The sequence below is a fragment of the Montipora capricornis genome, chromosome 10 (assembly GCF_036669925.1).
Source record: "Montipora capricornis isolate CH-2021 chromosome 10, ASM3666992v2, whole genome shotgun sequence".
NCBI lineage: Eukaryota > Metazoa > Cnidaria > Anthozoa > Scleractinia > Acroporidae > Montipora > Montipora capricornis.
This window is the reverse complement of record NC_090892.1, coordinates 59,723,873-59,738,872: the sequence shown is the minus strand read 5'-3', so window position 1 is coordinate 59,738,872 and position 15,000 is coordinate 59,723,873. Positions and strand designations below refer to the sequence as shown.

Sequence of the window (15,000 nt, the reverse complement as noted above, 5' to 3'; positions counted from 1 at the left end):
ACTCAAATTTGAATATTATTGTTCCGCGAGGCGGCGCCAAAATGCGCATGCATCGCAGTTGTATACAATTATTAAAAGCAGATTTCGAGGAATGCAAGCGTTATTTTGGTCTTGCACGCAAAGAATATGGAAGGTAAAAAAGCCTCTTGCATGCTGCAATTCAAGGGTGAAGCAAAACTTACATCAAAAGAATTTGTCAAAGTCTTCAAGGAATTCGACAAAGACGGTAAAATAATTTTCAACGTATACAATACATAAAATGGGTCTGACACGGTTTTGAATACAAATCAGAGTCAACGTCTTCTTCTCGTTGGACTTCCTCATTTAGGTAATGGCTTCATCGAAGCAGATGAACTCACCGATTTTCTAGTTGCTCTTCTACGCGAAACTGGTAACGAGGTAAGCTGCAAATGATGTTGAGTAATATGCAAAAATCAAACCAACGGCGATCAAGCGGCAACTACAACGATCTTATCAGAGTTTTACTTGAACCTTGCATCTTCTTATTTATACTATTCTTTTACCCTAACGATCTCACAAGTCATTAAGTTTTTCCTTGTTTTCCTGTATTACGTTTGCTTTGTTGAACGCATTTGGATTTAAAACCACAAAAAAAATATATATATTTAGCTTAAGTTATCATATGTATATTTTACTGCTTAATTTGGACTTACAGTCGACACTATCCTACTCCAAAACAAGTATTCGCGAACGACAAATATTCAATTTCAATCTCGAAGTCGTGAAGAAGATACATCTTCCTTCTTCTTTTAAAATGCATTATTAATTTTCTTGCATTTTCACTCAATCATAAGAAATTTCTAGAAAAAGTCTCGTAAAATTTCTTATGATTCATGTAAATCTATGGTTATTGATTTGCAAACTGGTTTTTGGGATTCAGTTACGTTTAGCTTCACAATGAATAAGACCTAACCTTGCGTGTCTTGTTACAAGCGCAAACGGAAGAAATGTACAAAAGGGAACCGTATTTATTATTTTGCTTCAAGAAGATACTTTAATAAGGGGCCTCGTCTGTACTCATGAATGCAGCTTTGCATTATACTTGCCTTCTTGGTTAAAAAAAGTATTTTACCAAGAAACCTGTGAGTCTCTTGCGATCCGGATATTCTGCTTTGAGGTTACTTTCTGTCATTTTCACGTTTATATCTTTTTAATTAAAAGCGGCTTGCTGCGAAAATCCTTTTTTTTTTTTTCGCATAACCCATGTTCAGAGATTCAAAACGTAAACCCGCACTGACAACACCGTTACCAAGAGCTTCGAATCAATCAAAGCTAACCAACAGTGATTGCATTTTACAAGGAAACATTGTTGCAGCTCAGTTTTGAAAACGGTGTTTGAAAATTTGAAAGAAGAAACAGCTGATGGGCAAGGAGTTTTTCCTTACGACTCGACCATAACCTATTTATAGTTTTGTCCAACATTAAGCTCCTTTGATGTTTATTCTTATCCGGCCAATAAGGTGGCTAGATCATGTTTTGCATTAAAGAAGATGTAAACGGATTTTTTTCAAGGAATAAACAACTTTGTGTCTGCCAAAATCCTTTGGCAACTACTCATGAAAAACACTCACGCACACACATCTGATTATGTCAGTCCAGAGTTGCATTCAAATTGAAATCGCAGTAAACTTGAACATAAACTAAGAAGGGTTTTTCATCATGACCTGAGGGCCTTTCCTTTCAATCGTTTAAGACCAATTTGCTGCAATTTTATCTCCACAGGCATTTTTTCTTCCAATAGGTATAATAAGCATATTGGTCAATTGTTCCTAATTATCATTTAATAATAATTATGCCTCTAAATATAAATGAGGTTGAGTGAGTCGCCAAACTGTTGAGCTCGGTTTGCGGGGCGGAGAAAAAACAGACTTGCCACTTGGCGAAATCTGGCTATGTGCCTTAGCACATAGCCGGTTTAATAACAATGAAAATATTATATTTCAAAATTAAAGATTTAATCGCACGCCCAGCAAAGGTGGGGATCTGAGAGCGCACCACAGAAGTAAACTGAGAAAAAGAAACAAATAGTGGAACCTGACAATGGGGAGGAGGAGGGTGAAAAAGTTTGAACCAGATCAGTCGAGCTTGAAAGGCGAATGAATATTTACCGCGCTTTCTCGGAATGTAACAAATTCCCTATAGGGGATACTTGGTAATTGCTCCTCCCCAGGAATGAACACGTCACACTTTGCTGAGTGCATAATTATGCATGCAGTATAAATTTAAACTATTGAGATGCATAAAATTTTTATTGGCAAGCCAATAACACCTTTATGCCTCTCAATATAAATGAGGTTGAGTGAGTCGCCAAACTGTTGAGCTCGGTTTGCGGGGCGGAGAAAAAACAGACTTGTCACTTGGCGAAATCTGGCTATGTGCCTTAGCACATAGCCGGTTTAATAACAATGAAAATATTATATCACAAAATTAAAGATTTGATCGCACGCCCAGCAAAGGTGGGGATCTGAAAGCGCCAAAGCCAACTTGGGATAAAGGAGGCAGCCCAACCCCAACAGGAATGGCGACAAAGGCAACCTCATATGAGTGGAAAAAAAGTGGAAGCAAGAAAGTTGCTAACAAGATAACATGGAACCCAGGACAATGTCCTGATAAAAACAAAATTCAACGACATTGGTGTGAAAAATGCCCCTGCAATTGTTCATCACCAAAATAGTGGACTTAATAAACAAGTTATAACAGTACAGGAAAAGCACCCCTGTGACTGCCTGAACTGGTACATGTAGGTACAAGAATGCATTAAAGAAATTAAGATGAGACAGAGCCTCTACCAGGTTAAAACCCAGGAAACCAAGGACAAGACCCCTGCCTTGTCAAAGGTGACAATAAAAATGACCAGATTCCATAACCTTACATAAGGACTGGAGAGTTGGTGTGAAAAATGCCCCTGCAATTGTTCATCACCAAAAAAGTGGCCTTAATAAACACAGTTTGACAGTACAGGAACAGCACCCTTGTGACTGCCTGTACTGGTAGGTACAACAATACATTAAAGAAATTAAGGTGAGACAGAGCCTCTACCAGGTTAAAACCCAGGAAACCAAGGACAAGACCCCTGCCTTGTCAAAGGTGACAATAAAAATGACCACATTCCATACCCTTACATTAGGACTGGAGAGTTGGGATGCGAATATATCGACGGAAAGCATCAGACTTCCACCTCCCCAAGAGGCGAATTTGGGTCTCAGACAGCCCGCTTTCAGCAGCGAAAGAAAACCCCCGATGCGAAAGCTGTGCCCTTTATACTTAGTGGGGTCTAATCCACAGCTTCTAACTGCCAATGACAATAATTCTGTAAAAAAGGATCTAGAAATGGGTCTACCCTCTAGAGATTGAAAAAGTGCACCATCAACTGGGCCACGCAAGGCAAGATAGTCCAGAAGGCTTTGCACAGGACACACCTCTGCATGATGAGTCAGTACAATAGCGACTGGGTACTGATTATAGCTATGTTTAAAATTGCCAAACTTAATCTTGATTGAAACAACGTCACCAGAGGAATTGGTAACCCTCTCGATGTGGTGAAGCTGCAGAACCTCAGAGGATCCACTGCTGGTGGTCATCTCACCAATCCGCAGAAAGGCGAAAAATGCCACTGTACACATAGCCTTAAACAAGCAGCAGACATATTGAGAAGTGCAGATCGAAGGAGACACCTGCAGAAACTGACGTAAAATAGGCAAAGTGATGGGTAAACGCATGTCAAGACGGGTGACAGTTTTGCCACAACCCTTAAGCATCTCCAAAATAAAAAATTTAAGATTAAACGAGACTTACCTGTAAGTTGAAGTTTGATGTGAATTCTACCGATTCCTAGTCAGGAACAGAGGAGTCACATGAGATTGCGCGAGCAAGCCAGGTCAGTATTTAACAATGAATGAGCACAGGAAAAAACAAGGGTGGGGACAAAAAAAAAGGATAAATTTGTCCTGGATAAAATATAGATATATATATGTTGGGTGGGCACGTGACTCCTCTGTTCCTGACTAGGAATCGGTAGAATTCACATAAAACTTCAACTTACAGGTAATTCTCGTTTAATCTTAAATTCTACCTCATCCTAGCCTACGTCACAAGGAATCACGTGAGATTTCCAAGCCCTGTGGTCATGAATTAAAGACAACAAAAGGTAGGTTTGGCATACTGTATTTGCCTCTAACAAAACCGAGCCAAAGTTACATGGAACATTGATTGGTTTCTGGTAAAACTTAGCAAAGGTTCCGCAGTTAGACCATCCTGCAGATTGCAGAATAACTTCTAGCGGCGTTCCCGCCCTGGAAGCAGCACTGGTGGATGCTGCCCTAGTGCTGTAGGCCCCAAATTTGGTGGTATCTATGCCCGCAGCTTTCAAGACATTTTTGATCCAACGTGAAATTGTGTCCTTACTAACAGGTTTAAATAGTTTCTGAAAACTCAACAGCAACTGATTCCTGTTAGTGTCACCCCTATGAACACTAGTCTTATTAACATATGCTTTCAAATGACGAATAACACATAAATTAGGCTCCTGGTCAAAAGCTTCCAGTTCAATAGGCTTCTGCTGTTTCCCTGGTCGGGAGTGCTTCTGGAGGCTGGTCAGATAAAAAATACATTTCTTTTCTGACATGTCCATATGTTTAACATCTAGGCAGTGAATGGTTTGTGTTTGCTGACCAGTTAACAGAGCTAGTAACATAACAACTTTAAATGTAAGTTTCTTAAGTGAAATGTCCTCAACAGGAGGGTAGGAACGAAGATGAGTTAATACTTGACTGACATCCTAGATGGTTTCATAACATGGTAATGAGGGCTTCTGTTCAAAAACACCCTTTAGAAATCCCTTTACTAATGGGTGTGTACCAAAGGTAGCAGAGTCACTAATGAAAAGTATTGTTGAAATGGCTGATCTTGTTGTATTAACTCCACTATAGCCAACAACTGACTTGACTAGGTCGGCAAGAAAGTTTATTGCTTGAGCTACAGTAGCTAAAAATGGACTGATCCCTTTTGAGCTGCAGTAATTTCCCCACTTCGAAAGATACGTTCGGTACTGCTTTTTTGTCCCGTTTCTCCAGGCACACAGGATGATATTTGAAGCTGCTTGTGAAAGGCCGCTTGCATGCAACTGTTCCCGGATAAGTGGCAGATGAGAAGGTCCAGTTTCTTGTGTAATGGATGTACTTTCTGTAGGTGGCTGGGTAACAAAAGTAGTCTGGCATTGTGCTACAGAAGGACTGGGCAGCTTATCAGCATTCTCATAGCCATTGAGTACCACACCTGAGTTGGCCATCTGGGGATCACCACTATCCCCGTGGCTTTGTCTTGTTCCAGTTTTTGAAGAACCTTTGGAATCACACTGAAGGGGGGAAAATAATAACCATTTAGTTCATTCCACTGAGCTGAAAAAGCATCTACTAAGTATGCTCCAGGGTCAGGTCGGAAGGAAATATATCTTGGGAATTATTTATTGAGTCTCGATGCAAACATGTCAACATCTGGGCGAGCTTGCAGCTTATCAAGGGCTTTATTTAAGAGAGTGGGGTTCAGCATCCACTCAGTATTGGTGTTTATTTCCCTTGACTGTCTATCAGCTGCTACATTACTTTTCCCTGGTATGTGTTCTGCAGATATCCAGATGTTTCTAGCCATGCACGAGCACCAGATATCTAAAGCCACTTTGTTACATTGTAAAGAGTGATTAGTGCCCATGTTATTAATCGCTGCCACTGCTGTTATATTATCAATTTTCAGTCTGACATGTTTATTATTTAGTTTTGTCACAAAAGCTTGGAGTGAAAAGAAGGCAGCCATTAATTCTAGGTAGTTGATATGCTCTTCAGCTTCTTGGGGTGTCTAGTGGCCCCCACAAGTCAGATCTTTGAAAACACCTCACCATCCAATTTTTGATGCATCAGTGCTAATTGTTAATGATGGGGGGTCATGATTTATAACGTTGAATGAGTTTTCAATATTTTCGATCCACCATTGTAGTTCTGTTTTGGCATCTGTGGAGAGTGACATAAAGGCCTCATAGTTGCCATTATTGTCTTTGATAGCATGAGATTTCTCTTGTTCTAGTTTTCTGTAATACAATGGCCCATACATAACAGCAGGGAAACTTGAGACCAGTAGTCCTATGACACTTGCAACCTCTCGTATAAAGTATTTTGACCTCTCCTTCAGTGCTGTGCATGCATTCTTAATTTTTTGTTTTTTCTCCATGGTCAGTCTGACAGTCATTGTGATGGAATTTAGCACAACTCCCAGAAAATTAACTTCTTGGGATGGTATCAGACATGATTTTTCAGGGTGAGGACAAAATCCCAGGTTAACAAACAGTTTTAATGTTTCAATCACAGTAGTTAGACATTCGGTATAAGTATCACCCTGAATGTAATTGTCATCAATATAAGCTGCCAAGATGTGGCCTTGTAACCTAAGACAAGAGTGTACTGGCTTTATGAGCTTTGTGAATTTCCTAGGGCAGAAACATAAGCCATTAGGGAAGCAAGTGAACTTGTAGAAGTTTCCTTTCCAGTGAAACTTGAGATATTTTTGATGTTTCTCTGACACAGGCATAGGCATCTTTGAGGTCGATGGTGGCCATGAAACAATTTGGACGTATTAGTCTAATTACTGAACCAAGAGTATCCATTTTGAAATGGTGATAAACAATGCTCTTGTTTAGTGCTTTAAGGTCATCATTTTCGTCTTCGGCTAGCACTGCAGCTTCGTCTTCTTCTTCTTCACCTTGGCATCCGCCATAACCGAAAGCTTACCGCACACTGACCTGGCTTGCTCGCGCAATCTCACGTGATTCCTTGTGACGTAGACTAGGATGAGGTAGAATTGCATCGTCCAGAAAAAAGGAACGACCGTTAAAGTCACACAAGAATTGATACCAAATTCGAAGATAAGCGCGAGAAGTTTGAGAAAGCCGGATAAAATGGTGGGGTTTGCTGTGTCCCACAGTCAAATCAATAAGGCGACGAAGGAAGGCTCGACCAGGGACAATAACAGAGCATGCAAAATTTCAGAACCCAATCAAGGATTGGAGCTCCCTTAACATTACCTTTTTGCGATGAATGAACTGTTCTAGCAATAACATGCATTTCGAAATTTTGTCACGAGGAAGACGGGCTTCCATGAGCATGCTGTCCAACTCAATTCCACAAAAAGATAAAACACAAGAGGAGGGCCCAATGGTTTTATCAGGTGCCATTGGAATGCCTAAAAATTCACAAAAGCTAAGAAAATTACTTAAATGAGCCTGACATCCAGCAAAAGTTGGTGAAATTAAAAGGAAATCATCGAGTAAATGGATAATAAGGGGAATATCGAGGTAAGTCTTAGCTAACCATTCAAGAGCGGTACTAAACTTCTCAAAAGTGCGACAAGAGCTGGCGCAACCCATAGGCATGCAGCGGTCATAATAATATGTCCCTCGCCAACACATGCCAAGCTGGGGATAATCAGAAGGGTGTATGGGAATGATGCGAAATGCACTCTGAATATCTGTTTTTGCCAGGTAGCAGCCCTGACCAGCAGACCGAATTAGTTGTATAGCATCATCAATACGAGCATACGTAACTGTACAATTTGCAAATGCTATACCATCATTGACAGAAGAGCCATAGGGATACGAGAGGTGGTGTATCAAACGGTATTCACCGGGAGATTTCTTTGGGACAATTTCCAGTGGAGAAATCCGGAACTGAGGGAAAGGTGGACTGTCAAATGGACCCGCAAGCCTATGAGCCGCCAGCTCCTTCGCAAGTTTTTGGTCAACCACATGTGGGTTCTGCTGCGCAGGTAACAAATTAGGCGCAACAGAAGACACGCGAGGTCCCTCAAAATAAATAGGAAAGCCAGAAAGGAAGCCTTGACATAAAGACAACGCATCAGGGTAATTTACTAACAGGGGAATTAACCTGTTTACCTGGATTGGGGTTGGGAGCGCGTGACCTGGTACCGAGGGAAGGCTCGGGGCGTGAACCTCGTTGGTTAGGAAAAAGACAATTTGTAACAGGATGAGTGCTGTTACACTTGAAACACTGATGCTTATAGGAACATCCTTCACAAGGAATGCCGGTGTGGAACTTACGACAATACCCTTTTCGAATAAAGGTAGAGGAGGGTGGACCCTTGGATCCCCTGGCCTGCATAATGCCTGCGGAAAACTGCTGGGAGCGAATCCATAATTCCCAATGAGTCTCACCCCAAGACATGGAAACAGCATTCTGCTGTCTTAAATATCGAAAATTGTTGTCGTAATAACGCCAGTCCCCACCCCTGGCAGCCAGATCACGAACAACTTCACTATACTTCATTAGTGAGGGTGCTTCGGATGGGTACTTGACTGTATAAACCCCAAGAAACACCTGGAAAGCAGATGTCCATACTTCGATGTTTGGTGTAGACTTTGCTTTCTGAGTAGGTTCCAAACAAAGAGTAGGTACCGACAGACCACTAGGTGTGGCCACACTTATACTATACCTCCTCTCTGTAGGAGAGGAGTTCAGAAGTAAGCCAAACTCAAAAAAATCGTTAGACCATATCTTGGCCCGAAGTTTTGGGTCAACGCGGGAATCAATTGGAATAGACATGGAGTTAAAAGCACTGGAAGGCCTACTCTCAGTGGTGGAACATACGGGGCTATTCAAGGGCATACCTGTAATAGCATGAAGGGCAGACGCAACAGACCCCTGTACTGCTGCATCTGCCACGGTACTAGTACTTGAAGTTGCACATGGAGAGGCGGTGAGTGTGGAAGGTCCTCCCAAAGATGACCTTGTATCTGACACAGGTAGGTTAAGGGATGGCGATCCAGGAGACAGGAGTGAGCTGAGAGACTCTGTGATTGCACGAGAGACTTCTGAGGCCAGCTGGGTAACAAGCGTGGCAGGTATGGTGGGCAAGGCCAGATTTGTGGTGGCAGTGGCTGAAGTACAAGTAGAGGCTGGTACATCAGGGTCTGTGGTTAGTGGTAGGGACTCTGTGAAAGCCTCTGTGGCGACAGGTAAGGCATCCGGAACGAATTCAATAGGTGGTGGACGTAGTCTGGTGTTGCGAGATGGCCGCTGCTGCACAGAACGCTTACGCTTGGGCGGCATCACAATAAGAACAAAGAAGAACTGAAAAGACACTGGAAAAAATTGTTAGTATCCAAAAGCCTGGTTGTGAATAAAACTCAAGACATAAACACCAGACCAGACAACCAATACAAACACATAACACAGAAAAAACAGGAGCGCAGCGGGGTAAGCATGGCAGACAAGACACACATTGTCGCAGGAACAAAGTTGCCATACCCCAACGCTGCTAAATACATGATAAATGTCAGACATATTGAAAAACAACCCGCGGTTGGCGCTGGGACAACACACAAGCGTTCATGACTGCACATAAAAACTCCAATAAGAGGAGAAAGTCGACCAAGACTGGCATTAGGCAACCACCAAAGGCGTTATAAATAGTAAATAAAATAATTGGAATAATGTAAATACAAACACATAACAAAGAAAAACAGGAACGCAGCAGGGTAAGCATGGCAGACAGTACACACATTGTCGCCGCAACAAGTTGCAATACACCTATGCTGTAAAAATATGATAAAGGGCAGACATATTGAAAACAACATGTGGTTGGCACTGCAACAACACACAAGTGCTCATGACTGCAAATAACTACTCCAATAAGAGGAGAAAAAAGCCACCAAGACTGGCTTAATAGCAAACGGTCAATGGTGTAATGAATAGTGATAACAATTAAAGCAATAATGCAAATAAAATATCAATCACACAAATTGTACTGTCGAAACATCATCAAAGAAACTGGAGAGCAAACCAGCTAATTATGCGATTACTATAATTTAAAATAAAAGTAAAAAGGCCATGCAAAATGACCGAAAGGACTATCACAAAATGAGCGAAATGAAGGGAAAATTGATCAAAGCATGCGAAGGCCTCGAAGAATGGCACCTCTATAACTACGGTATAAAGGATACTGCCCAGAAGGGTTCAAATGAACGCCATCGGAGAGCAAAAAGGGACAAGAAGGGGAAGAAATTTGGCGATGCTGCCATGTAAAAGCCCAGGAGAATTCGCTTAGCACGACTGAAGCATAACGGTTTAACAAAGCAGCTTCCGCGTTGAATTTCGCATTGGGAAAGTCAGAACCTGGAAGATGACGAGGGATAACCTCGCAGACCCCGATAACTGACACTGGAAAATGATCGTGGATAAAGACAACCAGATCAACGATCGACGATCCAATAACTTCAGGACGAGCTGACAAAATATCATTAGTGCCTATTTCTAAAATAACAACGGTAGGAACAAGGCGGGAAATAACAAAAAGATCTTTTTCTTTCAGTTGTGAAACGGTGCGGCCGCCAAAACCGTGCAAATGAACGACGGCTGAATTGGCAAGATTAAAATCGAGCTGAGCTCTGTGGTCAAGACCTGACTGCAGGTCACGATGTAATCGTTTGACAAACGAATGACCAAGAATAAGAACATTGGGAAAATAGCGGCTCATACTATATGCTAAGTGATTAAACGTACCTTGAAAAAGTTTGAACCAAATCAGTCGAGCTTGAAAAGCGAATGAATGTTTACCGCGCTTTCTCGGAATGAAACAAATTCCCTATAGGGAATACTTGGTAATTACTCCTCCCCAGGAATGACCACGTCACACTTTGCTGAGTGCATAATTATGCATGCAGTATAAATTTAAATTATTGAGATGCATAAAATTTTTATTGGCAAGCCAATAACACCTTTGTCATGTTTACTATAAATATTTTACGAAATTGAGACCACTAAATTATTTTTTGGCTTTCACAAAACAGATAAAAGTTTTTTTCTTGCAGCTTTTTTTGCAAGAAAAAAGTCACTTCATAAATACTCATGATCATATAAATGTAATTGTCATATCATCGAATGAGTTTGTCGACCACATTCCATCGACTTACTAGTTTCCTTTGTTTAACAAAGATACTCTTATCGAATGAGAAAATACCATCCATTAGCTTTTATGAGCTCTCAGGCACCCTTTTGACATTTGTGCCACGTTCAAAACAATGACGGGAATGGTCGTTTTTCACGCTTACGACAATCACACAATATTGTAGTTAGAATTCTTCTTTGGACTTTCCTTTCATTCATTAACACTACCTTAGCGCGAAAAAGTTGTTTGCATCTATCGCAGTTACACTAAAAATTCAATACCCTATGAAATTACACAAGAAAGTATTATCATAATTGTGTTGAGTTATCATAATAATCTTGTCGCTTTACATAAGGCAAAACCTTTCAAGTTTAAGATGGTAAATTCTCTTTCGATACACTCCGCATTATGGGATAACTGTGCATTCCCCTTCAGTACTTGAGGTCAGCGGTCACACTTCAAAGCAACCAATGTCATGCGAATGCACCATATATAAGCAGCCTAACGCGTGACACAAATCCATTCTCCTTTTCGTGCTTTCTTGTCGGCGGTTACGGTACTAATTTAGAGGGGATTTATTTCCAACTACCGAAATGGACAAGGCACTCAACGAGTCTACAAATATATCTACGCTCGAAGCGAGCGATGTGAACATGCCCGAAGCGGGCGAGAAACTCGAAGCGAATGACAACATCGACGATTTTTAGGTTGATACTGAAGACCTTAAAAGCCAGTTGGGGTTGCACGAACTGTTTTTGTCAATGGAGTCAATGAAGTCTCTTATCTCCCAAGTAACAGCTTCGAAAAGCCAGCTTCTGGACCTTTAGTTGCTAACCTGGCCAAACGAAGTTTAGCAGCGGCGGCTGACGAGTCACAACCTACACGTGTCGACAGCGTGACTGATGCTGGCTCTTTCGACCCCTCACAACCCATTTCATGTACTGATACAACTGCTGAAGCAGCAGAGCTGGACCTGCCATCAATCTTTGATGACTCGGATGCGAAAGGTACCAAAGTGAGTGAGGTCTTAGCCTTAAGAGTAAATGAGGCTTGTACGAAAAAAGCATTGGATTCCAAGCTGAAGGAAATTGAGGCTAAGTACAAAGCACCCGAAAATTGTGATTTCTTGTGTGTACCAAAGGTCAACCTTGAATTCTGGTTTGAGTTAGCCAGGCAGGCAAGGACCAAGGATCTTGCACTGCAAGAGGCCCAGAGAGGTATTACCAAGGGATTACAGCCAGTTATTGAGTTAGTAGAAAAGACCAAGTCGGAATTGAAGCCCGACGCCTTCATTACTCCTCTCGTTGATGCTATTACATTACTTTGCAATGCATCATTCAGATTTTCCCTTGTAAGAAGGGAAACAATGAGAGAATTCGTGAATCCCAGCTACCGCTCTTTATGCAGCAAGAATACTCCTCCTGGGAAATGGCTTTTTGGAGATGAGCTGCCTAAACAAATCAAAGAAATTGCGGAGGTGAACAAAATGGCGAAGAAACTCGGCCCTAGTCAGACCTCTCCTGGAACAAGGCGTGGAGATAGAAGAAATACATCTGGTCGTGGTTCTAGCTTCAACCAGGGTCAAGGCCGAAAAGTATATTTTTTAGGGTCAAGGAATCGCAGCAACACCACTCACAACAGGAGGGATAACAAGAGCAACCCACATTCCTGGACAGCTACAAAGCAGCACTCCTCCCAGTAGAGGTAGGTGCTTATGCTGGAAACGTGGCAAATTTTCTCCTTAGCTGGAGACCCCTAGTGACCCCTGGGTACTTGAAGCAGTATCAGGGTACCATTTGGAATTTTGTACTAAACCTGTACAAACAAAACTTCCTAATCCTCCAATTCTATCTGTAGCAGATAAGGAGATTATTGACCTGGAGCTTCATAAGCTTCTGCACAAAGGGGCAATAGAGCAGGCACCATACTGCAAAGACCAGTTTATTTCTAATATGTTTCTGGTCCCTAAGAAAACAGGTGACCTTAGGCCTGTCATAAATCTCAAGCCCCTTAATGAATTTGTAGAGAAGATTCATTTCAAAATGGAGAACATTGATATGGTCAAAAACCTTATTAAACCAGGAGATTATCTAGCTTCTATTGACCTCAAGGATGCGTATTTTTTGGAATAATCAAATTTTCCAGTTTGCATGCTTGCCTTTTGGGTACAGCCTAGCACCGCGAGTGTTTACTAAGCTTCTTAAACCAGTCACAGCACATGCAAGGTATCATGGTGTCAGATTAGTTAGCTTCATTGATGATATTCTCATCATTGGACATAATCATCAGGAATGTTTAGAACATGTCTCCTTTCTAAAGAATCTTTTGACAGATTTAGGTTTTATTGTCAATACTGGAAAGTCTAACTTAGAACCAAGTCAGTCTCTGCTCTTTCTTGGTTTTATAGTCAATTCTCAAAAAATGCTATTGATTTTGCCAGACCACAAGGTTCTTAAAATCAAGAATGCCTGCCAGTCCCTTTTGAAGCAAAAGGTAGTCTCCTTATCGGATGTAGCTCATGTTACAGGCCTCTTGGTCTCAGCCATCCCTGCTATTAACTATCTTGAGCTATATTACAAATCAATTGAGTTTTGTAAGTCCCATCAACTCCACCTGGGGGCTTCGTTTGATGATACTGTTACCCTCAGTGATCAAGCAAAGCTAGATCTTGCATGGATCATTGACAATTTAGACCAATACAATGGCAAATGTTTGCATGAAATGCCTATTTCTTTGTTCATTGAAAGTGATGCTAGTAACACTGCTAGTAACACTGTAACGGTGTTGCTACAGGTGGGCCATGGTCTCGGTCAGAAATTGATCTTCACGTCAATCACCTTGAGTTACTAGCTGCTTTTTACGCACTTCAGTCATTTGTTCCGCAGTATAAGTCTGCCGCACACATCAGACTGAAAGTGGATAATTCAACTGCAGTAGCTTGTATCAATAATTTTGGCAGCATAAGGTCCCCTTCTTTAAATACTTTGTCCAGAACTATTTGAGACTGGTGTATATCTAGGAAGATTCACATTTCTGCAGTATCTATTCCGGGAGTTGACAATACAGTAGCAGATGTCATGTCCAGGCAAAATTCTGACAAGCTAGAATGGGCACTAAATTGTTCAGTCTTTCAGCGTTTGTCCTCTTTGGTTTTCAAACCAGACATTGATCTGTTTGCCAGTAGGCTAAACAAGCAATTACCAATTTTTATATCTTGGCATCCAGAACCAGACTGCTATGCTGTAGATGCATTTAGTACTTTATGCACACCATTTAAATGCTATGCTTTTCCTCCTATCTGTCTAATCCCTAGAGTGCTAGAAAAGATGGAAAGAGAGCATGTGGACCAGTTTCTCCTAATTGCACCAGTATGGCCAACGCAAAGCTGGTACCCCCTCCTTCTGAGAACGTCATACAGGAAACCAATACTTCTACCTCAAGATCCTCAACTCTTACACCTGGCTCACTCCAACAAGCCTCATCCTCTGCACGACAGACTCCAACTTGCCGCATGGATCTTATCAGCCAACAGCTACAGGCAGGTGGACTTTCGACACAGGCTACTGAACTCATCTGTGCCTCATGGACCAAAGGGACTGAGAAACAGTACAAGCCTGTATGGAAGACTTGGAGTAGCTGGTGTGATCAGAGGCACATCAATCCCCTTCAGGGTAATGCAGTCCATTTAGTTAATTTCTTGGCTGAACAATTCCACCAGGGTAAGAGCTATAGTACTTTGAGAACTGTGACACTTTGTTCCTTGGTATCGGCCCAGAGAGAACACACTTTGTGCTCATTGGACTTAGACAATATGTCTATTTATGAGGATGAGATCAAATTTGTCATAGGTTCCACAACAAAGACTTCTCGTCCTGGGAAGAAACCTTTAGAAGTTTCCATTCCATCCTTACCCACTAACCTCAGTCTCTGCCCTAAACAGACACTGTTACATTTTGTATTCATTGTACGCAACACCTGCGCAAGTCAGGGGAGCAGACTGTATCTCAGTTGTTCATTTCTCATGTTAAACCA

The 15,000-nt window shown here is 41.6% G+C and overlaps 2 protein-coding genes across 2 annotated transcripts in view; both read left to right on the top strand.

The window, feature by feature from the left end:
• Positions 1-94: 94 nt before the first annotated feature.
• LOC138022064 (calbindin-32-like) overlaps positions 95-15,000 on the top strand; it is a 22,280-nt gene continuing 7,374 nt past the window's right edge. Inside the window, exons 1-2 of the mRNA XM_068869091.1 lie at positions 95-226; positions 329-399. Coding sequence (XP_068725192.1) covers positions 127-226; positions 329-399 — 171 coding nt within the window. The 5' untranslated portion in view covers positions 95-126. The remainder of the gene's footprint in view (positions 227-328; positions 400-15,000) is intronic.
• Positions 9,285-15,000, top strand: part of LOC138018970 (uncharacterized) — a 6,044-nt gene continuing 328 nt past the window's right edge. Inside the window, exons 1-3 of the mRNA XM_068865644.1 lie at positions 9,285-9,383; positions 11,699-12,672; positions 14,282-15,000. The exon at positions 14,282-15,000 is cut by the window's right edge and continues 328 nt beyond it. Coding sequence (XP_068721745.1) covers positions 9,285-9,383; positions 11,699-12,670 — 1,071 coding nt within the window. The 3' untranslated portion in view covers positions 12,671-12,672; positions 14,282-15,000. The remainder of the gene's footprint in view (positions 9,384-11,698; positions 12,673-14,281) is intronic.